The sequence below is a fragment of the Colias philodice genome, chromosome 14 (genome assembly GCF_061535455.1).
Source record: "Colias philodice isolate Cphi_HAF_F1 chromosome 14, ilColPhil1 Martin Lab GWU primary, whole genome shotgun sequence".
Lineage (NCBI taxonomy): Eukaryota > Metazoa > Arthropoda > Insecta > Lepidoptera > Pieridae > Colias > Colias philodice.
The window spans coordinates 5,718,838-5,743,705 of NC_143099.1; the positions used below are offsets into that span (position 1 = coordinate 5,718,838).

The 24,868-nt window shown below is 33.4% G+C and overlaps 2 protein-coding genes across 3 annotated transcripts; one reads left to right on the forward strand and one right to left on the reverse strand.

Moving 5' to 3' along the window:
• Positions 1-3,017: 3,017 nt before the first annotated feature.
• LOC149482861 (uncharacterized) lies at positions 3,018-17,479 on the reverse strand. Of its 2 annotated transcripts, XM_089703667.1 has the most exons (13): positions 16,978-17,479; positions 16,809-16,899; positions 16,594-16,728; positions 16,150-16,257; positions 15,792-15,874; positions 15,340-15,415; positions 14,909-14,998; positions 13,264-13,323; positions 10,511-10,705; positions 10,200-10,397; positions 9,883-10,097; positions 4,825-4,951; positions 3,018-4,209 (listed from the first exon to the last, which is right to left on the reverse strand). In XM_089703667.1, exons 1-13 carry the CDS (start codon positions 17,345-17,347, stop codon positions 4,101-4,103), a joined length of 1,857 nt encoding a protein of 618 aa, XP_089559793.1. In that variant the 5' UTR covers positions 17,348-17,479; the 3' UTR covers positions 3,018-4,100. The 2 variants fall into 2 exon arrangements, with proteins under 2 accessions (XP_089559793.1, XP_089559794.1); XM_089703668.1 differs by lacking the exons at positions 16,150-16,257; positions 16,594-16,728.
• A 189-nt stretch (positions 17,480-17,668) lies between these two features.
• LOC149482862 (armadillo-like helical domain-containing protein 3) lies at positions 17,669-24,867 on the forward strand. The gene is made up of 13 exons (XM_089703670.1): positions 17,669-18,183; positions 18,411-18,571; positions 18,916-19,083; positions 19,309-19,420; positions 19,856-20,020; positions 20,268-20,409; positions 20,898-20,980; positions 21,079-21,211; positions 21,285-21,369; positions 21,561-21,793; positions 22,042-22,168; positions 22,477-22,631; positions 22,887-24,867. The coding sequence occupies exons 1-13, from the start codon at positions 17,915-17,917 to the stop codon at positions 23,097-23,099; spliced, it is 2,046 nt and encodes a 681-aa protein (XP_089559796.1). The 5' UTR covers positions 17,669-17,914; the 3' UTR covers positions 23,100-24,867.
• The last annotated feature ends 1 nt before the right edge of the window (position 24,868 follows it).

Sequence of the window (24,868 nt, forward strand, 5' to 3'; positions counted from 1 at the left end):
ATGTTGTAAATAAAAGTTGTTCTACGAAAAACAATCTACAAAAATGGTCTGATATAATTTCTTCGTAAACTTATAAAAAAAAGTTTTATTGAAAAATATAAACATCTCGAATTTCTGAACATTTTCGCTTATAACTTTTTTGTTTATAGTTCTACGACAAAAAGTTACTGAACCTAAGTTGTAGAGAATTTAATTTGCAACGAATAATGTTAACATTGTTTTATTATCAGATAAATAGTTTAAGAGATATATCGTAAAAACCATTTCAACCGCTATTTTCAAGATGGCGGCCGTGGGACAAGGGTGGCGACCCCACAAACTTGGTGATAGCTTCACACTGACCCCCCCTACACATCAAAAAAATAAAATTGCGTCCTCTAAAAAGGCGATAGGTGACGGTAGCCTGTCAGTCAAAAAATTCAAAAATCCGTCAGTCGTCTTTATATATTGGTGGTGACCGCACGTATTATCTCTGTATGGAATTATATATAGACTACAAGCCCGCATAGGACAAAAATATGGGTCAAATGAACCACCAGGGGACATATCTAGAACGATAGCAGAGCAAAAAATAATAAGATTCATCACTATGCCGTCACTTGTAAGCTGTCCAACTGAGTGCAGATGAGAATTGAAAAGTACAGGTAGACTCGGTAAATTTTGGTCATATGATTTTGTACGGCATTCTTAACCATCGATAGATCCATTAAAAATAATAAGAAACCGCTCAGTGCCGTACAAAAATGGTGGTCCACCAAGTCGGAATTTTTATTTAATTTCCGAGAGTTACCGGGGGTAAATTTGGTCATTTGACCATGTACGGCATCTGTGTCATACTATTGCTATACTGCTTTTAATCCATTATTCCGCAACGCCGTACAAAAATCATGGGGACAAGGGGAAAAAATCGAGAGTTGTAATCCCCTCTCTTTCCCCACTCTAGGGGGTCATTTGACACAACACGAAATAAATTTATTTTTAAAGTATTTTATGCATAGATAATATTTTTTCATGTGCCGTACATTTTCGTTGGTTCAAAGGGGAAAAATCTGAAAAAGAAAAAAATCCATATAACGAAATGTTTGCTTTATATTTTTATAATAAAATATAAATATACATTAATATTAAGAAGCTCGAGGTGGTTAATTATCACCTTGGAAAGTCGGAGTCAGGTAGAATGGACTCCGTTAAATTGATGAACTAATAAAAAAGCTATGAACGAAAAGATGTGAATTATATGCAATCAGTCCATGAATACAGGTAAAGTCACAAGCAAATGCTAGTAATATATACATATTCAAAATGTACAAGTAAAGCGCTTTCAAATGATACCAAACACTGCATATTTATCTTAACTTTATTTTTTTACTCTGTATGTTTTGTCCGCTAGAGGGCGCCACATTAGATTTTGTGAAACCCCATATAGCCTTTAGCTAGCTGGTCGCTGGTTATCCAGTGAACAATTCAGACGCTTCTAATGATATGTCATTTGTCGAATTCTGATAAGTAGTTTAGAAGTTACGAGGGAATAGATGAACATACATACATGACCTGTAAACAACCATAACCCTCCTTTTGCTTTGCCGTAGTTGGGTAAAAATATGTTAATGCCGTACTGTATCGAATGGCCATAAAGCACCCTTAAAATTGTAGCTTTCGTCGCTTTCATCAGCCTAAAAGATGTGGTCTGCACAAAAATGTACGGCATCGTTTTTTCCTAATTTATCTATGTTAATACTATTTAAAACAACGGATAAAGTGTAGAAAACTATTATATTTCATTAATCTACGATGTTTAAACTTTAACAAAATTTCTGGTTTTACATTTCTCTATAACTTTTTTTAGAACGGTTTCTTTTGAACGGCAATACTATACAACAATTGAATTTTACAATATCATGTTAAAAAAAAAGTTCCCGTACAGGGTCAAATGACCTTACAGCTCTTTATATCAAGAATTCGATGAAATTAAGATGATTATTGGTATACATTTAAAAGAACAATTATTTTTTGACGGCATTGCTTTTAATAGTACTTTTGAGTGCTAGATAATGTTTTGGAACCGAAGCCGTACTTAGTCAAATGACCCCCTGGAGTGGGGAAAGAGAGCGGATTGCAACTCTCGATTTTTTCCCCTTGTCCCCATGATTTTTGTACGGCGTTGCGGAATAATGGATTAAAAGCAGTATAGCAATAGTATGACACAGATGCCGTACATGGTCAAATGACCAAATTTACCCCCGGTAACTCTCGGAAATTAAATAAAAATTCCGACTTGGTGGACCACCATTTTTGTACGGCACTGAGCGGTTTCTTATTATTTTTAATGGATCTATCGATGGTTAAGAATGCCGTACAAAATCATATGACCAAAATTTACCGAGTCTACCTGTACTTTTCAATTCTCATCTGCACTCAGTTGGACAGCTTACAAGTGACGGCATAGTGATGAATCTTATTATTTTTTGCTCTGCTATCGTTCTAGATATGTCCCCTGGTGGTTCATTTGACCCATATTTTTGTCCTATGCGGGCTTGTAGTCTAATAGAGCTGCTGTTACATACCCTTCTTAGTTTTGTTTCAAAGTTGAATTTTCCGATAAAATGATTATTTTCACAGGTAGCAGATAGCAGTGGGGAAAGTGAAAATTAATAAGAGGATGTATGGAAGGTTAAAATAAGACAAAGTTTATATTAAAATACAGCACAGTAGCCCCAACCATATTTTTAGGGTTCCAAAACACAAAAGGAAAAAACAGAACCCTTATGGTCCGTCTGTCAAGACCCGTTATCTCAGGAACACATGCTGCCAGCTTGTAAGCTGACTCATATCGACTGTGGTCCCTTGAAGCAGTGAAAAAATTAACCTTCTAGCCTAATTGGAATTTGATTCCTTGCGACATGCGAATGCCGCAAAAACGGTTGTTTCTTTTGATTGTGTTGGTTTAGTTTTATTGTAAATATAAGTATAGGGTAGGGGAGTTGGGATTGTTGAGTAAAAATCAAAGATGTTTTCATAGTAATGCATTTATTTGTAAACTATTAAGATAGTATCTTATAACAATAAATTTATGTACGATACCACAAGTGTTTTATTTTACACCCTAAAAGATTTTATTATAAGAATAAATTTAAGGTTTCTAACGATATACCAAGTATACCAAATAGATTAAGTTGATCTTATACATTACTAGGACTATTCCTTAAAATTAAAAATTAATTACATAAACGTATGTATGTCGCTTTATGAAATATCTTGAGATATTTTATAAATAACAGTTCTAAACCTCATTACTATTGTAGATACTAGTTCGTTATAGATTAAGGTAAAGAATGAAAAAGAACGAAAATACTTCTTATAAAGTTTTAGTAATTAAATAAAACACTTTTTGATAATAACTCAATGCTTTACGATTTAAACCTATAAACACCTTAAAAACGTATTCATTGCTATAGGCATCATCGGAAGGAAGCAAGTAGCTTAAACTTGAAACTACGATGACATGATATTGTAAAAAAGTCTTGTAGCTGATAGAATCGAGTAAGAGTACTTAAATTTACAATAAAGTATCGATAAAACGCTTAAATAAGCAACAGTTTTCTTAGGAATAAGTCAAAGATTTATTGTCTTAGAATCTACAATTTTTTTATCAACAACGTCATGCAATAAACAATAACAACGTTTTTTCCCAAAGAGTGGCTTTATTAACTGAATTTTCAGGTGATAAAGGAACAAAAAAATGTTAGTTATAGTTTGAATTTATTTATCCTATAGCTCTATCTCTTTCTGTCGTGATGTGGTTGATAACCGAGACAATTACTTATACTAAAAAGTGTCAATGTATCTTTCTCACTCTACGACAAAACTAAACGACAGAAGGAGATAAAGCTATTATAATTTGTCCATATATTTGCGTAACGGGCCCTCTTCACAATTTGCAGTGTTGGGCGAGTAGAGGTAATTACGATAGTGTAACGCCGAAATGTATGTTCGGCCGTCATTTTAAATGTTTTTTTCATAATCGCCCAAATGGCGGCAAACATTGACGATCATTTGTTGGGCCAACGCTGCCCATTGTGAAGAGGGCCCATTTAATTAGTTTATCCGTCAGCAGCAGCTTCTTCCTTGGCGCGTTTCTCTTGCTTGATCTTGTCAGTAGTGGCCACCGGTAGAGCGGCGTCTTGGTCGTCGTCTTGTGCGTCATCCTTACTGTTGAGAGAAAATTGTTTTTAACGTGATAACGTTTTTAAAATCGTTTTAGTCGGGTGACATGTTCAGAAACTTGTGTCACACCAAAACCTCACGAGCGCGATCGCAGGTATAACGAGAGAGAGAGACGGACCGATCTCCCGTCTCATCTCGAGCGCTGCCACTGCATTATGTTATCACGTAAACATCTCGATCGTAAACCTACTTTACAAACAACCAATTTTTTTTAATTGAAGGAATTGTGGATGACATCCTGGTCTGGCAAAAAAGTTGAATGAACATATTAATTACACTAAATTTGATGCTAGTATTTTGTCATTTGTGCGATTATCAAAAAAATTTGCACAAAGAAGCTATTTTATGATGACATTTTTATGTCTGGAGATGTAGGAGGTTAGAGTGATATTATCGAGGAATTTTCTTTAGTGCAATGCTAGTTGAAAAAAGAGCGTGTGTGAGCGCCGACGACACGTGTTAGAAGTGAAACTTCTTTGGCAAATTTCAGAGATACCAAAATCGTCGCCTTATGGAGTAACGTGACGGTATTACGTATACATGTACAGAAATTTCACTTCAATAAAATTTAAATAATATACTGAACAAAAAGTAATTTACCTATTTTCATGTAGCAACACGTACTCGCGTTGAGAGAAACCAAATTTAACGACATCCCTCTCTAGCAGCTCCACATACCGACGCGGTTCAATCTTCTTGTTGTTTACAAATGTGCCATTCGCTGAATCTGTAAATGTTAATGTAGAAAATCATTTATTTCTGATTGATGTAAACCATGTATATTGTACATCTATATATATAAAAATGAATTGCTGTTCGTTAGTCTCGCTAAAACTCGACAACGGCTGGGCCGATTGAGCTGATTTTAGTTTTAAAATGTTTGTCGTAGTCCAGGGTAGGTCTAAACGGTGAGCAAATAAGGAAAATTGCGAGTAAGAGCTAGCGCGCACGAGCAACTTTGTCTCCGCAACTATTTTGTCTCTCCCATCAATTTGTATGGGGAGTTGCGTCGCTACGTGCGCGCACTTTCATACTAGCCCATAGGTGGGAGAGACAAAATAGTTGCGGAGACAAAGTTGCTCGTGCGCGCACTGCTAACGATAGAGTAAGACGACAATTCCATTTTCCCATATAAAAGTTGAGCACTTCTTTCTGTCAAACATTTGACGGTATTTGTACTCTCAGTTCCACTCGAATTGAAGAACGCATTAAATAAAGACTTTTGAATCGACAACATAATATCAACTTTGCTCATAACATCGTGTATTTAAATTTCAAAATATAAAAATAATTTTGATTTTCGTACATGTCAATTATTAGTTGTCAATCCTGTCAAATACGCTAAATATTGTTTGACATTCATGCGTTCAAAAATGTATTTTGTGTAAAATAATTAAAAAGTAAAAAGGGTGAATAAACTATTGTCTGTATTTTTTTTTAATCAATTATTGAAAAGTGCAATTAAAGCAGATACATAATAATTCCTCAAATATTTGTGTTTACGCGTGCTTTCAGAAATTGACTGCTTCAAAAATATTGCGTTGAAATTATATTATAACGTTAAAACTGAAACGGAGGCCATGACTCATTCGGTTGAACCAAGCTAAATTGCGTTTTGAAGATTACATCCATTTACGCGATGCAATTAGCACAGAGAAGAAGATGCAGAAAATGTTGGGCTATTTAGGTGCTTAGGTGCTATTTTATCGGCGACCTACACAGGTAGCCCAAGTCATACGCATGAATATGCGCAAGTTGCAATGACATAATAATATGTTCGTCATTATGGTCGCCCTGGATCTATTCATTACATTTACATGAAATCCAAAATGGATGGAAATTATTCTACTGCTGCTTCCCGGACAAGATGATCAAGTGATCGGCTCAACATTACCACACGTGTTTTCAAGCAATGAGTTACTTAGATTAAAGCAGCACATCTTTCGGATTATTCAATGATGGATGTATTCAATCGAATGAAAAAAATCAGGCTTGCAGCATGCACACCATAGAAATCTAAATAACAAGACACATAGAAGTGCTATAATGTCATAATTCGTATGAAAACCGCTGTCGCCAAAATCAACACATTCAAACCGAAAGCTAAACAGTACACACAAGTAAACTATGCCTTTTATTGGACAGCTTGATTTTAGTGAAAACTAACTTAACTATTAAATTAAGCTTTTGAATATGTATCCTAACGCACGAATTTACGGTTTATTTTAGAATAACATCCCTAAGTATATGAGACTTTTTGCTCCAATACGAACAAACGTGATAATAAGAATGGTCGACTGTGTCATTCATTGTTATTTCGATTACTATGGTTACACTCGTAATACTTGTAAATATTCTATAATTTTAAGGAAAAACGGCATTATTTCTAAAAAAAAATATTTTCCGATGAAATATTATTCCTTTATAAGTATAATTACAACTTGTGGAAGAATTTCCGCAATGGGAATTGCTGAAACACACCATGTATACACTCATACGTCTCCAGAGCAACTGAACAGTGACGAATGCACTGGTGATGTGAAAATCACCTGAGTGGCGACAAGGTCACGCACGCTTACGACTTCTAGTGTCTTGTTATTTAGATTTCTATGATGCACACATTTTAATTTGGTTAGTCGAAAGACTTCGGGCAGATAAAATAGGTGAAATTGTATGTGCGGGTATTGCTAATCCTGTAACCGATCCAGACCGACATGACATGATATTCTAATCACGAACATGATTCATGGACCGTGTGGCACCATCAACCGCCAATCACCATGCATGGTTGACAGCGAGTGTTCCAAAAGGAATCCACGAAACTTTACTGTAGAAACTATCACAGCCAACAAGATGATAGTGGTAGAACTATCATAACTAAAGTGAAAGGAAACGATTTCGTGGTCGACACCAGCTAAAGAATGAAAAGAGTTAATCCGAATGCATCCCAGGCTGCAAAACGTAGTTTAATTCGATAATTTTTCTCTGGCACGTGTATGAAGTAATTAAGTATCTAATTATTGTTTTTTTTTTATTCTATTTTCCTATACCTATGTGTTATTCATCGAAATAAAATGCTGTTATATAACTTTATTTATTTTGTATCATTGTATTCCATTCATCAAAGCCTAAATTAGTTCCAATAAGCCCAATAGCACAGTATTACCATATTTCCTACAGTAGTGCGACGAATGTACTTGTGCAGAGAAACGGAGGGGAACTGGCGGGGGTCGGGCGACACGGGCCGCGTAAAGCAAACACGCTTAGTTTGCTTTACCTAGCGCGAAAGGACGACGCAGTCGTATTTTTTGTGTAATAATTTTATTATACATAGGTACTTACATATTCTATTATGGCGCGCACAAACTGTTCCGTTTACGGATGTAAATCTACATTGAAATCCCAGAAGGAAACAATATTTCAGAAAGATTGTATTAATTGTATCTGTTGAATTAAAATGAAAGCTATGTATATGTTGTCCTCATTATTTTCTAATCAGATTGTACATCCCAATGCGAATGCATTACTTAGTTAAATGTTATAATATACAATTAAGAACATCCAAAAATAAAGTGTCCACGTAAATAATATTTAGCAGTGCAATATCTGTAATTATATATTTATGAACAAATAATTACATCAGATTTAATAATCGCAATTATTTTGAATGTACATATGAATAAATGATTTCATCATAATATTAATAATCACAATTGTTTTATTTCCCATTTGTTGCAACCCTAGCGTATTTTCGTGTGCCAGCGTAAGTACCTACGCTGGCGGCGGCATCGCGCGACATCAAAGGCGATTCCTTACTGTAGGAAATAATATTGTAATACTGTGCCAATAGCCTAAAGATAACACGACATTCATTGACTGGGCGGTACGAAGTTCGCCTGGCCAGCTAGAAAAAATTAAAAATAAATAAGACGTGTGGCACTCGGGGACTGCCGCGGTAAAGCTATTGCATAGCATGCCTTCAAGCCACACCTCCGTGCCCGTCGGAGTGGGGAGCGTGAGGTTTTTTTCGTTACGGAATATCTCTATTCGGTCCTCGCGCTCAAGGCCCGCGATAAGTCAGGAAAATTTCTATACGTCGGGAAAATTTTTATAGATAAGGAAAATTTATATAAGTCAGGAAAATGTTTCAAGTCCGGAAAATTTCCATACGAAAGGAATATTTCTATACGCCAGGAAAATTTCTATACGTCAGGAAAATTTATATAAGCCAGGAAAATTTCTATACGTCAGGAAAATTTATATAAGCCAGGAAAATATCTATACGTCAGGAAAAAATTCTAAAAGCCAGGAAAATTTGTATACGTGAGGAAAATTTCTCTTTGCCGCAAAAATTTCTATAAGTCAGGAAAATTTCTATAAGTCAGGAAAATTTCTATAAGGTGGAAAATTTCCATAAGAAAGGAAAATTTCTTTAAATAAGGTAAATTTCTATACGCCAGGAAAATTTCCGTAAGTCTGGAAAATTTCTATACCTCAGGAAAAATTTTATAAGCCAGGAAAATTTCTATACGTCAGGAAAAATTCTATAAGCCAGGAAAATTTCTATACGTCAGGAAAAATTCTATGCGTCTCGAAAATTTCTATAAGCCAGCAAAATTTCTATAAGGCAGGGAAATTTCTATACGTCAGGAAAATTTCTATACGCCAGGAAAATTTCGATAAGACAGGAAAATTTCGATAAGCCAGGAAAATTTCTATACGTCAGGAAAAATACTACTGAACCGATTACAATGAAATTTAGCACACATATAGAAGGTAACTTGGATTAACACAGGGTAGGTTTTATCCCGGAAATCCCACGGGAACGGGAACTATGCGGGTTTTCCTTTGAAAACGCGGACGAAGCCGCGGGCGGAAATCTAGTATTGTAATAGAAATGTTAGTTAGTATCATTATTAATTTAAGGGTGTCCAAGAACCAGGGTTGGCACGATTAAATCATTTTTAAAAAAAAATCAATGATTAAAACAAAAAGGTTTAATTTTACTTTCTTTCACAGAAATTAACATAAAACAGATTAAGATATCTTAATTAAAAACTAGGGTCAATAATTCCAAATGTAGAAAACACTCTTTCTACAGCAGCTGAAGAAGCTATCGCTCCAAACAATTGCTTCACCACTGGAAAAAGTTTGTTTGACATTCAATAGCACGTTAGACTAAAGGGAAATCCCCGTACTGTCTCTTTAGGCACGCGGTGCGTTCCGTTTTGCACAAAAATACAGGTACTTAAATAATAAAATGAAAAAATCAAAAAAGTAATTATTAATTAGGATTTTTTCAATAAATCGTGCTTTATTCGATTTTTTAAAAAAATCATGATTTTTTCCAACCCTGCCAAGAACTATCAGAATATTTTTATATTATTAGTCTAAACTCATATCTAAAAAAACGCAGCGTGTAAACGCCACGTTTAGTCGTCGCACGTGAATGCCGTATGTCAGCCGTGTGCATCTGCCGCGTATAAACAACGTGCGCAAACGCAGCGTTACACCGGCGTTTATAAAGTTCACGTCATCGTGTGCGTTTAATCGGCACGCGAGTGGCGGCTAACGAGGCGATTAAACGCGATAAAACGTAACGTTGAATACTTAATCATTAGCGGCTGGTCGCTGGGGGCGCGGCGCACACACACTCACCCAGGTCGATGACGTAGGGGCGCACGCGGCGGCCGGTGGTCCCGTCGGCGCGCTGGAAGGGCGCGGCGCGGTACTGCAACGCGGCGTGCTGCTTGCTGATGGACGGGTGCTCCAGCGGGATGTCGCACACCTTCTTGTCGCGCCCGATCAGGAACGACGACTGCCGGTGGATGTACAGGATCGGCAGTGCCTTGTCGCCCTTGAACGGGTAGAACCTGCGACGCGTGCGTAATCATTAGAACGTATGTTGCGTACATTATTAAAAATAAAACATTTTTTTGCAAATAATACGCAAAAATATATACGTATTAACATACCTCCAACGTCTTTTCGGTTGTTTAGCGTCATCCGGCTCAGTGTATTTAATAACGACACCGTTGACAGTGTTAGCGTCAGCAGTCAGTTTGCCCGATAAACCAAAGTTAGGTTTCTCCTTCTCTCCTGTTTGACTTCCTTCCTTCTTCACTTCTGTCTTGCCCCAGCTGTAGTCTTTCTTTTCGTGTGCATCAGCAAACCTGATTTATTAAATGACCAAATATAATTAGTAACTAACTATACAACACTTTGTAGTCAATATCAAAATAAAAATAAATTTCCTGAACGTTTTATTTATCTTTCTATCTCTCACCTGCTCTTTCTCTCCCTTGGCCCTCTATCGGCACGAGCATCGTTGCTCGACCTGTGTCTGTCCCTACTATACTCCCGCCTGCGATCTCCCCTTTCCCTGTAGCTGTCTCTATCGCGATCCGGTTCCCCTCTCTCTTCTTTATGCTCCACTCTTCTCTTTTCCTTGTACCGTTCTTCTGGGCTTCTGGAATATTCCCTGAAAACCGTGGAAACTCTATGAAGGATGTTACGATTATTTCTTGAGATCGTCCTTATTCTGCCAACTAATATTATAATAAATCGTTACTATGCCTATTATAAATACAGTGTGTTTGTTTGTTATTATTTCATGTCGCACTAGTTTTATTTAATGTTTTTTTGCATGCGTCTGGAGATTGTTAGGAAGCTAGAAAGATTGGTTAAAAATAGCCTCATAATAGGCCACTTTTACTATTAACTTTTTACAATGGACAAACATCTCATATCCATTTGGAATTTTCTTTGCTCATGCATGCGCAGCCGAGGATAACTTAACAAGTTCAAGATGAAGTTACGTCATGATGTAATTACTTTGGCATGTGTACAAAAATGTAAAAACCTTGCTAATTAATGATCCAATTAATCAATTATGTTAATCAAATGCAGTAAAGTGGAAATTTATTGCAATTTAGATTTACATATATGTAAATACATGTACAAGTAATTGAGAACTACAAATAGGTATTGTGTTACCTTGTTGCAATCAAAGAGAGGGGAGAGGTTAAGCAAAATTACCAATCTTCTATTAGATGATACATGTGATATTTAAGAACAAATCTAAAAAATAAAATATATATGAACCAGATGATATTAAAACATAAAATATTATAATTGACTCGATAAAAAAAATCACGAAGTTACCTAACGTTTTATCAAAAAAAATCGTGTCAAGTAGAAATCGTAAAAGTGTGAAAATTAGGCCTCCGGGAAGTTGGCACCACACTTTGAAGTTAGAAAAATTTTAAAGGTTGTTCCAGGTTGTTCTAGGTTTGTTCTACATTGTTCCAGAATTTCATACAGCTGAGATTAAAACTTTTCGAGAAAAGTCAAAAAATTTTAGAGCTGGCACCGCACTTTTAAGATATCACGATTCTGGCGGTTGTTCTGAGTTGTTCTAGGTTTGTTCTATATTGTTCCAAAATATCGCGTCCGAAAAAAAAAATATTTTCCACATAATTCGTAAAAAACCAAAATGAAGTTGGCACCGCACTTTGAAGTTAGAAAAATTTTAAAGGTTGTTCCAGGTTGTTCTAGGTTTGTTCTATATTGTTCCAAAATATCGCGTTCGAAAAAAATTATTTTCCACAAAATTCGTAAAAAACCAAAAAAAAGAAGTTGACCTCCGGGAAGTTGGCACCACACTTTGAAGTTAGAAAAATTTTAAAGGTTGTTCCAGGTTGTTCTAGGTTTGTTCTATATTGTTCCAAAATATCGCGTCCGAAAAAAAATTATTTTCCACAAAATTCGTAAAAAACCAAAAAGAAGTTGGCACCGCACTTTGAAGTTAGTTAGTCTAGGTTTGTTCTATATTGTTCCAAAATATCGCGTCCAAAAAAAATTTATTTTCCACAAAATTCGTAAAAAACCAAAAAGAAGTTGACCTCCGGGAAGTTGGCACCACACTTTGAAGTTAGAAAAACTTTAAAGGTTGTTCCAGGTTGTTCTAGGTTTGTTCTATATTGTTCCAAAATATCGCGTCCGAAAAAAATTTATTTTCCACAAAATTCGTAAAAAACCAAAAAGAAGTTGGCACCGCACTTTTAAGATATCACGATTCTGGCGGTTGTTCTGAGTTGTTCTAGGTTTGTTCTATATTGTTCCAAAATATCGCGTCCGAAAAAAATTTATTTTTCACATAATTCGTAAAAAACCAAAAAGAAGTTGATATCTTAAAAGTGCGGTGCCAGCTCTAAAATCGGTTTTTTTGACTTTTCTCGAAAATTTTTAATCTCAGCTGTATGAAATTCTGGAACAATGTAGAACAAACCTAGAACAACCTGGAACAACCTTTAAAATTTTTCTAACTTCAAAGTGTGGTGCCAACTTCACGGAGGTGAAAATTAGAGGTAACGCGATTTTTTTTATCGAGTCAATTTTAATATTTTATGTTTTTGATCAAACAGAATCCCCGAAAATATCATATAATTTGATATATATGTATATTTTATGTTTTAGATTTGGTCTTGAATATTACACGTCTAATAGAAGATTGGTAATTTTTCTTTTTCCCACTCATAATTCGTCGTCTCATTACCGAGATATAATAATATAGAGCTAACTAACTATCCCGGCAAACGCTGTTTTGACTTTCTCTTATAATTTATGGTATGAAAAATAGAAGTTGTCCGATTCGCAGACCTAACCGTTATGCACACAAAATTTCATTAGAATTGGTAAAGCTGTGTCGGTGGATGGTGATGTGTGTCTGGATTTTAATTAGAAACATCGCGACACGAGAATTAAAAATATTAGATAAATATTAGAGGCAAGATTTGAAAATTGTTTGTTTGAATTGAATAGGCTCCTTTTCGGATTACTGGACTGATTTAAAAAAATATTTTACCAGTAGAATCCCACATTATCCCTGATGAACAATGAACATAGGCTATAATTTATGATGTTTTCATCCCGGTTCAATCCGGACGGAGCCCTAGCCGGGACGAGCAGCTAGTATTAGATATAACAGTAACTTTCAATATATCTTTAGTCATTATAAATAGAAAAATAAATGCGTACCTTTCTTGTGCTATGGGTTTTTCGGGCCTTCCCAACCTTTCGCGGCGGACGTCTCTGCTCCTGTGATTGAAACACAATCATCATTTTCCCATGAATTGGTCACTTATATTCAGAACAAGCGATGTAACATTTAGAATTTTTTAATCGACAAATTTCCAATCATATGTTGTCCATCAAGAAAATAAACGAATTTTATTTAATTAAATAAAAACGTACTATTTCTTCATCGGCATAACATTTTTTAAACCGTTTTAATAGAACTTCAAATTAAATGGAAAAAACGTTTATAAAGGCCTAATAAGTACATTTTAAATAAAATATTAAACGTAAACATCAAAAACATCTTCACACGAGGTAGTTTGACACTCCGTATACACTTACCATTCAGATTTCAAATAACGATGATTCAGGTTCATTTTAAACATACCTACTGATTTCATCCATTCGTGGATATCTCTTATTACAATAGTAGTTCAAATAATGAAGCATATCTGATTAGCCAATTAACGAAGGCTGTTTGAGTTTCTCTTTGAAGTCGAATATCATAAGCTTTATGGTAGTCATTTGTCTTGGTGTATTGAATAGTGTTCACAATATTCAAACATAAGTCTTCTAGCCTCTTAGCTTTCATAATTAAATTCCAAAGCTTAGTATGTACTTCTAGGTTTTACGTAATGGTATCAATGCTTCGATTGCGTGCACATTTTTAATCAATTCTGACATTGCTTTTAAGTGCCTCATTATAATTGAAAAATGATTAATCTCGCAACTATGTTGCAACATTGTTAAACAACTATTGTATTGTGGAAAAAAAGAGAGCGGCATCCGCTGATCAAATATAATAATACTTTTCTATTCTCTGACCTTATTCTGTCCTTCTATTCCTGCCATATACATTTGTTTTCAAATAAATCTTTTACGGTAATTTATCTCCTACAAAATTCGCGTCTTCGAAAAGAAAAATTTGCAGTAAAATATTGTCAGTCAATTGGTGTAAGATACAACATGGTTTATCAATTTTCCACATTCAAACTTTGATAATCCTTTTTCTCCGTAACTGAATTAATTTCCATGAATATTTTTCCTTCCTTATTCTTTATTTTCCGCAATCATTGCATAGGCTAACATTAATATTGTGTGACTGTAATAAGTCCTTTGGTGATTACTTCATTTGATATTATAAATATTTTTTTTTTTTCATAAACAGTGGTAGCAAAATGTAAAAAACGAAGGGCCATGTTGGGAATTCAAAATAACATTCAACTCTTATACATATCCATAAATCTAAATACTCAGATATGTGCGTATGCTTTCTGAACGAACGTAACAATAATGTTTCATAGCCGCCTAGAGCTGTTACTATTAATGGTGAAAATTTTAAAATATCTTTGTAACAGTAATACATTCTGTCTGCACTCATTATAATTTTCTGTAGAGATGTCACTGTAAAAACAAATACAGTTGTTTAACGACGCGGTACAGATACACGTTACAGATTTGCGACACAGTTACGAGAGAAATATAGAATATGCATATTTAATGTGTCAACAAGTTTCTTTTGATAATCAATTTTTAACATTTTCTTAGTTTGTAGCACCAATATGATTTATAGAGAAAAAGAGGAAAGATTGTAATGATGTATTACCTGTCTGATGAGCGTGTTTCTTCAGGGAATCTCTCACGCTTCTCAGGGTATTCCCTTTCTCGGAATGGTACTGGTTCAGGAGGACCTCGCCTGTATAAAAATATAATCTGTTATAAGAATGATCTATAAAATATGTATATTAAATAAATAGTTGCAATGAAAATGATATTTATAAAAATTAAAAATATTTCCTATGTGCTATAAACACATAGGCAAATAAACAAAAAGTGAATAAGCACAGACAATTACACATGTGACATAAAGATCACAAGAGACATAAAGTAATAATGACTTAACATAAAATGGTAAAAATAATAACATACTAAAAGAATACACGTAAAATGCTAACAAAACACATTCTGAAGAAATTTATGATGAAATCTCCAAAATGAATTCACATTAAATCTTAATATTTAAAAAATATACCTTACCTTTGATGATACTCCCTTTCGTCCGGAAATTCCCTCCTCATAGGACCTCTCTCACCATACTGCTTATACTTATTACCTATAATATTAAACTATCACTTTGAATAGGATATTAAGTGGTCAATCATTGATTATAATAATTGTTAAAACTAAGTTCAATTTTAAGAAACAGAAACCTTATCTATGTAACCTTGTGCTATTTTATTTTACAACATGAGGAAAACATTTGTTACAAAATCATTGCTTAAAACACATAGAAATGATAAAAAATGTTGTGTGGCTTATGAAACCACGGTAAAAGTGAAACTTAGGCACAAAATACGTATTTGTTCGACCGGCACGCGACATGCGCTACACAGACCAAAAAGTTTGAGACGATGTAATAAAAGTTTCACTTTAAAAAACAATATTATTATTAATATAGAAAAACCCCCTTTTAAACATTTTTAATTTACCTCTTGGGTCATCCCTTACATAGGGTTCATTTCTGCGTTTTTGGTAACCTTCATCTGGTCTCTGGTCATCATAGCGTTGATTCCTAAAAATATTTTACCTTTTACATTTTAATTTTTTTGTAATATAAAATGTACATACTTATGTAAGAATACCACAATTCCTGAACTATCAAATTTCTCTCATACATAAACATTCCATAAAATTATTTACAAAATTGATAAGAACTATTACAACTAGGTATATAGAGTAAAATAAAATTGAGTTCAGTTGAAATTTAAACAAAACTATATGACATGTGGTTATTATCATGAAGATATTTATAGAATTAAAAAGAACTACAATATTTACTACACCAACCTTTTGTACTGTTCATACTCCCTTGGTCTTTGATTATACTCATTGTATTGACTACTCTGACCATATTTATCTCTATTCCTATCAAACCTTTCCTGTTGTTGTGGATATCTAAAAATTGTTTAGAGAAATAAGAAGAACTGCCTTTTATCACTACATCCACCTTCTACCTATTAATACGTAAAAATGTAATATTTTTTCTTGCTTTTTTGTACAAAATGAATAAATCTACAATGCAAGTATTTTGTAAAGGATATCCAAGGAGTTATTGATATTCAATAAGATAATTTATTAATTTAGTCATTTAAGGGTCTGTTTCATAAATTTATTAGATGATGCAATAAATATATGACATGCCTATTCAATGTTTCTTCCATGATGTTATATGGAATTGACAAATCTAACTGAATAATAGAAAGTTAATGCTAAACTGTACTAGGTTCTAACCTTTCACCACGCTCTGGCTCAAGATAGTAATTATCCTGGTAATGTTGTCTACGATCCTTACTAGAGCCCCGATAAAACCTCTCAACTTCACTTTCCCTGTCATATTCATTGCCACCAGATTGTGGGTACTCTTTCCTATATAATCATAAATTATTAAGCTATGAATAATATATTCATTTTGATTTATTAACTTAAAATATCAAAATGTGCCTTACTGATAGTATGTTCTAGAAGGTCGATGTTCTTCAGAATCGGCACGACGTTCCTTCACAACGCTGTGTAAACGACGTTCAACACTGACATGCTCTAAAACATTTTTTAAACATTAACAATACATTTTGTTTATTTTGCATGTGACTAGAATCTAGATCGATATGGTTTTACCTTCCTCCTCAGATGATCCGTGTCCTCGTTTAGAATGCTTATGCTTATGTTTTCTTTTCTTCTTTACAGATATTTCACCCTCACTAATTGATATGTTGTCATCAGACTCATGTTGTTCAGATTCGGATCGACGCTTCTTTTTACCATGCTTCCTCTTCTTTTTCTTATGTTTTCGTTTCTTAGCTCTTTTTTGATCATCAGAGTCACTTTCAGATTCTGAGGAATCTGCTCTCTTCTTCTTCTTTTTATGCCGGTGATCAGATACTGAGGAAACATCGCTTTCGCTATCAGACGAACTACTCGACTTTTCACTTACATCCGATTCTTCAGATTCGTCAGAGGAGTCATGATGACGTCGTTTAGATTTCATGGTGAGAGCGTTATTAATGCTAACACAATTATTTTCAAGATGTTTCAATTAAAGTAATAATAAAAGTAAAAACAAAACAAAATTGGCACACAATTAAAATGAAAGTCGACCACGGACCATCCGCCACACTGCTGTCACAGACTACACAGAATACAGATACAGATAAGAATTACAGACTATAAGGATCATAGACAATACAGTTTTAAAATATTTCTATAGTAGCCCATTCACGTCGCGACAGCACGAAATGACAATTGACAAATGACATTGCGGTAATGTGACAAGTGTCAACTGTCATTGACGGCTGATCAGTGACGTTCAATGTTCACTTATGGTTCACTTCCATGTAAAATATAAATAATAATAACTTTATTAATATACAAGCAATATAGAGGAATATTCAACATATATATTTCCAGTTGATTAAAAAAATAAATAAAACGGTTACTTTCACAATTAGTTTTTCCATAATTAAACAACTAAAATCAAGTGTATATGTGGATAAATTTTAAGGTTACCGTAATATACTAATATTATTAATAAACAGTACTTACACCCCCTACTATAATGGCTACAAGAAAAAGGAGTGGTTCAGGATCTAAAAGACATCTTAAGGAGAAGGTAGTTCAGATTTATGAATCTTTCTTCAGAGGAGAGGACCTTACAAGCGATAATCCCACATTTTGGGATGAGTTTTTTCTGTTGAAGCCGAAGATTCCGCAATTGGAAGCAGAAATACAGAAATTAAGTCTAGAGCAGTTATTAAACATGAAAGATAATATCAATTTACTTGTTATTCAGTGTATTGAAATGTTAGGACAAGAGCACCATATCAGGTATGCTGTACTTATAAGACTTCTATCTAGGAGACTATAAGATAAGAGTGTATTACGTATTAATAAACAAGGCTATTCTGCTGGTAGCTGGCATTTAACATGAAACTTTTTGTTAAGTTAAATAGTTAATATTTTTTTTGTTTGTTGAAAATATTATTTGCTATTCCTATTCTGTATACAATTATATGTATGCTTTTTTCAATAATGTGATGATGGACTATTCACAGGTTAGTGTATGCACTGCAGACTTTTAGTGCTTTACTCACTACTATGTACCAAAGACTTGCACAGGATTCAAATATAAATATAAAACTCATACTGTTGGGAACAGAGAACCCTAATACTAAGATGCAAAAGCTTTTGGAACACTGTAATGCTGTGCTATCAGGTAAGAACTAAAATCACATTCAGATTAGAATCCAATAAGTCTGCAAAGATTGAAATATTTTATGCAATTTTCTTTTAAATTGAAGCCATTCAATGTAAAATTTTGTACATTACATACTATTGCAATTAAATATTATTAAATCTTGCTCACAGAGAGAAAAATTAAGAGGTTCCTAAATGAAAAAAATTATGATAAAATGTTGATGTATTTGTAGCAGTACTTTTATATTAACTAAATGAAAAATATATTTCCCATTAATTTTAACTTGCTTTAATTTCTTTTAATAAAGCTTTTTTTAATTAATTTCATCCAATTTTCATTAATTACACTTTGTTTTATTACAGGTGATGTTCCAGACAGTTTAAAGTCAATGGTTCTCAAATTACTGCTAATAATAGCAACCGGTATTGACAATATTGATGATAATCCACTAGTGGAATATCTGATGATGAATTCACTGTTTGAACCATTGATACACTTACTGTGTACTTCTACTGAACGCCAACAGCATGGTGAGTATTGTAATAAAATAATTTAATAGTTATCACAAGTAAAATCTTTCAATTAAGAACAAGGAATATATGTATGACAATTATTATTGTTACTTTTATATAAAAAGTGATATTTAAAAATTCTCATTAAAATTCAGCATAGCTTTCCTACCAACTACCATTTTGTTAAAAAGAGAGTGATTTTGTTGAAAGGATTATTTGTATTGTTTTCATTCATTTTTGTAGGTTATGATGTTGTACTCCTTCTAATGTTCCTCGTTAATTATAAGAAACAAGAATCTGCCAATCCATATGTGGTTAAATTATCAATACTGGATGATGAGCTAGCTCTCAATGGGTAAGATTTTATTAATAATTTTCACAATTGCAATAATCCACATACATTTTGTAACCAGTAAGTATAAAATAAAAAATGTGTGCGTGCACTAGTGTACACACGTAAGAAGTGAAACTTCTTTATGACCTTATTTTTCAAAAAATAATTTACTATATGTAACTTTACAGAAATACGTCGAATCACGCGTGGTAGGGATAAGAAAAAGATGGCGCGTAACGGAAAAATGTCGCGCGTAACGAAAAAATGTTACACTAAATTTTTTTCCAACCCCAATAAAGAAGTTTCACTTCAAAAAAATATTTTGAGATGAGGGACTGCAATCATCAAGTTGTTCAATAATTTGCAATTGAATAAATTTCAATAAGATATTTAATTGATATATATCCTGACCTGTGTTGCTATTTATAATATCTGAAACTAAATTATACATTTCAGATACGGCCAAGTTATAACAGCTGCGTTGAATGATTATGTAATGTCAACTTTTGGTGGTATGCAGACAAACAGTGGAGGTTGGCTTAGTTCACTCACAAGTATGGTGGGAGGCATATTCCTCACAAATGATGACACTCAGCCTGTTTTTCGGGGACAAAGAAATAGGTATTGCAGCTCTTTATAAAAAAAAAAAAACTATTTCAATTATAAAAAGTGTAAGTAAATAAAGATCATCAATTAGTAACAGCAAAGTGAATCCCAGAATGTTTAAAAAGTAAATCTTTATTATTTGAGGGTAATAAAAACGTCTATCCTGTGACCCTCAGCACACAATGGGATAAAAATTATTATAAATAAATCACATTCAAAATGCATTAAAAATTGGTGTCACTTTTTACATATTTGTCTTTAGTGGTGGAGAAGAAGGTATGCTGTTAGCACTATACGAAGCAGCTCATTTAAATCGCAACTTCATGACGACTTTAGCTCATTCCTCGTCAGCTGCTGCATCATCAGCACCACCTTCACCACCTGCAACTTTACCTCCGCATCAGGTTAGTTTTGCTCAAACTACTTTAATAATATTATGTTATTTATCTATACTAGTCTATACTAATATTATAAAGAGGAAAAGTTTGTAATTATGTATGTATGTATGTATGTATTGTTTTCACGCATAAACCTCTTAACCGATTTTGATGAAATTTGGCACAGACAATCTTTAGACCCTGAGAAAGAACATAGGCTACCTTTTATTACGAAATATGTACCACGGGCGAAGCCGGGGCGGACCGCTAGTTCTGATATAATAAAACTCAAGAGTTTGTTAAATATGCCATTTATCGAGGAAAGCTATGGGCTATATATCATTACGCTAAGAGACCAATAGGAGCGGAGGCACGCAGGTGAAACTGTGAAGTGCAGCTAGTTAGTTATATAATTGAATGTATTTAACTGTTACTTGGAAATGCTTCTCTGCAATCGAATTTCTTCTACTCTTGCACTTTTATGTTCCTAGCTAACTCATATGATTACTTTTCAGAGTCCTCCAAACTTAGCCCAAATCCAGGCACTGATAGACAATGAGCAGCCAACGAATTTATTAGTTACTTTCTTCCAGTATTGGTATGTACATTATGTCACACTGAATGAAATTTCTAAGTTTTCTAATTGCTTCAAAATTTTTCTATCAAATAATGTAAAAATGATAATATTTTTTTCAGTTCAATAGTAATGGCGGACACACGAACAGAAGCGAGCATCAACAAGTGCAGCCTTTGCTTCATCACACTCACATGTATCGTCGAAGAACAATTCGCAAATTCTATTATGCACGATCAAAATCTTACTTTCAAAGTGAGTACATAAATAATTCTTAATATTTTGCTGTTTAAAAAAATATATTTTCTCAATAAATTTTTTTGAACAGGTCCAGTTGTATAGACTGCCAATGCGTCATAGAAAAATCGTTCTTGAAGAGCCTCCCTCGCAGCCATTAGCTTCTACTTTAATAGGTAAATCTAATTTTATATTTTCTAAATAGTGAAACATTTTCATGTCAATACTACAATTTTTAGATTTAACTCTAAGAAAATTAAAAGGGTAACCCAAGGATCAGTTTTGAGACCGCTTTTCTTAACAATCTTCATCAATGGAAATACATTTCATAGAAGAAAAAACATATCCAATTATGTTCATTTTCCAGATTTGCTTGTCGAATTTATGATGTGTCACCTACTAAAGAAGTTCCCGGGTGAATTATACGAAGTGTGTATAGGCGTGTTACAAAGGGTACTAAGTTATCAGAAACGATGTAGGGTGCGTTTGGCTCGTGACTGGCGGCCTTTATGGGCGGCACTTATTGCGCTATTGAAGTTCCTTGTTACTAACGAAACTACGCTGTTGAGGAGGCATAATATATTCTTGATGGCACAGCAGGTTAGTGTTAAGTTAGGGTCGATATGGAAAATTTTAAGATTTTATTTGAAACAAAAATAATAAAAACACATATGTCACTTAAATGGCTAATAATAGATAACAAATATGCAGAAAAATGTAATTCGATGAAAATAAAAACGTGTATATTGTAACTGCAACTTCAATATAGAAAGTATTCCTTGAGTACATAAACACCACTTCTATCAGTTCAAATAATTATTATTAATGAGTGTTGTATTTATTTGCAGGTAGTGAATATTTTCAATCTATTTATTACATTTGGAGACACGTTTCTGCCCACGCCAGCGTCTTACGATCAACTATATTATGAGCTCATCAGGATGCATCAAGTTTTTGATAACCTTTTCTTTATGGGTATGTTTCTTTTATTTTGCTATGTTGTATTATTTTTTTATTTTTATTTATGTGGTAATGCATTGAATGTTTTAGTTCTTTGTGTAGTAGAATTATTGGGTGAATGTAATTTCATAACAAATAGGATAAGACTAGTAACATTATTTTTTGTAATTTTTACACTTTTCAATTTAAGTTATTTGAAAGTATTATTAAAATTTCTAATTTTATTAATTTATGTGGTCATACATTGAATTTTTTACGAGTTCTTGACTTTGCTTTTAAATTTTTGCACCAATTATAGCAAATATATTTTTTTTTCATTATAGCGCTAAGATATTCAACTGGAGACGGGGAATATAAAGCAGAAGCTCTACGTCTAGCGAACTGTATGGTGAATGTTCGCGCTATCATACAACACTTCTCCGCTAAAATCGAAACTTGGCTGACTTCGCAACACCTATCTACGCCAACTGAAGATCAGGTACATAACTGTTTTTAATTTTAATAAAATAAGTTTATTACAACTTTTAACATTGAAAAGTCTTTAATAACCTTAAATGTTACTTTTAGGCATTGACTAGTTTGCAATTATAGTAAGATAGGTCAACAATATTGAAAAAAAAAAACACAAAAACGCTTCATTCTTACTAGTCGAATTTCCTATTAATGATGGCAAAATAACTCGAAGTTAAACATTTTACTTTAGGCATGGACTAACAGAAACAATATTTTTCAGATACTGGAGGTAGTTCGAAAAAATTACGACAGTCTCATACTAAAACTGCAAGAAGGTCTAGAATCCTACGAACGGTACTCTGAAAAGTCATATCGTGCGTTATTATCGAAGTTAGTGAAAGGTGCGACTGCGTGTGCGCGGCAACGCAGTGACGCGGCGGCTTTGGGACACCATTCCGCTGCGCTGGTATCGCATTATACAACTTTGTCTTAAAATAACGATGTTTCATGTAATTAATGACCGGGTTTACCACTTATTATCCCTTATAGAATAATTTAACACCTTTTTACGTATATTTTCCTAAAATGTAATTTCAACTGACAGATAACCTAAACAGAACATCCAAGCTGAAATTGACAAACAGGCAATTGTCATCTGGCTATGGTTTTCATTTGAATATGATGGGACTTAGGCCAGAATAACATGATTTTGATATGAGATTCCTTCAACATTTAATTGTATTATCCGATTAGAGTCTCTATAAGTCTATAATATACTATGTAAGAGATTTAATCCCATCGGGATACCGCTACCCACGGCGGTAGCGTGTACCGCTGTAGTTTGAACAGGTCTTAAAAGAGACGATTTGATTGGCTTATATACTAGACTTTTTTTTTATTCCAGGTTGCTATTTAAAATAATTTCTTCTTTAAAAATGATTTCTTTTTATAAAATATGCTAGTGGAAGAGTAATAAGCTTTTACAATATGATTTCAATGATTCAATTTATTATAGGTATTCTATTTAAAACAGAAAGCATTAAAATTGTAAAAAAATAAGACTGTTATATTCTGAATTTCATAAGTTCATGTAGGTATTCTAATGTTAACCATTCCACCAAATTAAGAGCCAAGAACATTAGAAACTTAATTTCATTATAAGTTACCAAATACATAGTTTTGTTATAATACCTACTATTGTAAATAGGTAATATGAGATAAAACAGTGAAAATTCATTTATATCGGATCTAAATTCGATTTAAAATCAAATAGGTATAGTTTATTACTTTATTTATTAAGCCTGATTATAAGAACATTGTAATATTATATTATCATGCTAAAAATTCTATTTTCATACGTTTGGCAGGATACGCGATAAAATTATATTTTTATAATTTGCTAATTTAAAGATATAAGTAATATAATGTTGTATTATTTTTTTGCTATAAGTAGTTGTTTGGAAATAGTTCCTCGTATTGATTTTTATTATCTACTGCATTTTTTATAAAAATAAGTAATAAGTACTTACCATTGAGATACCTACTATTACTACGTAGTAATAATAGCTCAATGGTACTTACACCATTATTCCAGGTTGTTTATTTATGCATAAATTACCATTTTGAAAAATATAAAAGGCTACTGTAATATTATTAATATTAAATGTTTGACGTTTCATTGATAACAATTATATTGGATAGCAGAGGCTTGCACATAATTATGAATCGTGTCATGATCTACCAAAGCCGGTAGAATAGATTATTATAAAATTCGAAATCGTACACTATGTGTAGATTTTAAATGTATCAATTTAGGATATATTAAATATGTACTAATTATATAATCATATCCAATTGTATAGGCTATTAATTAATTAATTAATATATTAAATATAAATGTATAACTGCAGTGTATCACGTTTAATTATAACAATTAATCAAGAAGTACCTAGCAATATTAAGCTATTGCATAGCTTCTATCGCGGGCCTTGAGCGCGGGGACCGAATCGAGAAATTCCGTAACGAAAAAACCTCACGCTCCCCACTCCGACGGGCGCGGAGGTGTGTCTTGAAGGCATAGCATGCAATAGCTTTACCGCGGCAGTCCCCGAGTGCCACACGTCTTTTTTTATTTTGTAGATTTAACAGGAATGTAATTTGATTAATAATACAATTATTTTTAAAACATAAAACTTACAACTAAGAGGTTCAATATTTTTGTTTAAATTTTATTAAATGTAAATAAAAGACTGAATGTTTAAC

Excerpts from the sequence above, each read along its gene's own strand:
- LOC149482861 (XM_089703667.1), bottom strand. The coding sequence starts at position 17,347 with ATGAAATCTAAACGACGTCATCATGACTCCTCTGACGAATCTGAAGAA. Across the intron at positions 16,900-16,977 it reads CGGATCATCTGAGGAGGAAG|AGCATGTCAGTGTTGAACGT; the intron begins GTAAAACCATAT and ends AAAATGTTTTAG. Across the intron at positions 15,416-15,791 it reads TGTAAGGGATGACCCAAGAG|GTAATAAGTATAAGCAGTAT; the intron begins GTAAATTAAAAA and ends TTAATATTATAG.
- LOC149482862 (XM_089703670.1), top strand. The coding sequence starts at position 17,915 with ATGGCTACAAGAAAAAGGAGTGGTTCAGGATCTAAAAGACATCTTAAG. Across the intron at positions 20,021-20,267 it reads TTTCGGGGACAAAGAAATAG|TGGTGGAGAAGAAGGTATGC; the intron begins GTATTGCAGCTC and ends ATTTGTCTTTAG. Across the intron at positions 22,169-22,476 it reads TGATAACCTTTTCTTTATGG|CGCTAAGATATTCAACTGGA; the intron begins GTATGTTTCTTT and ends TTTTCATTATAG.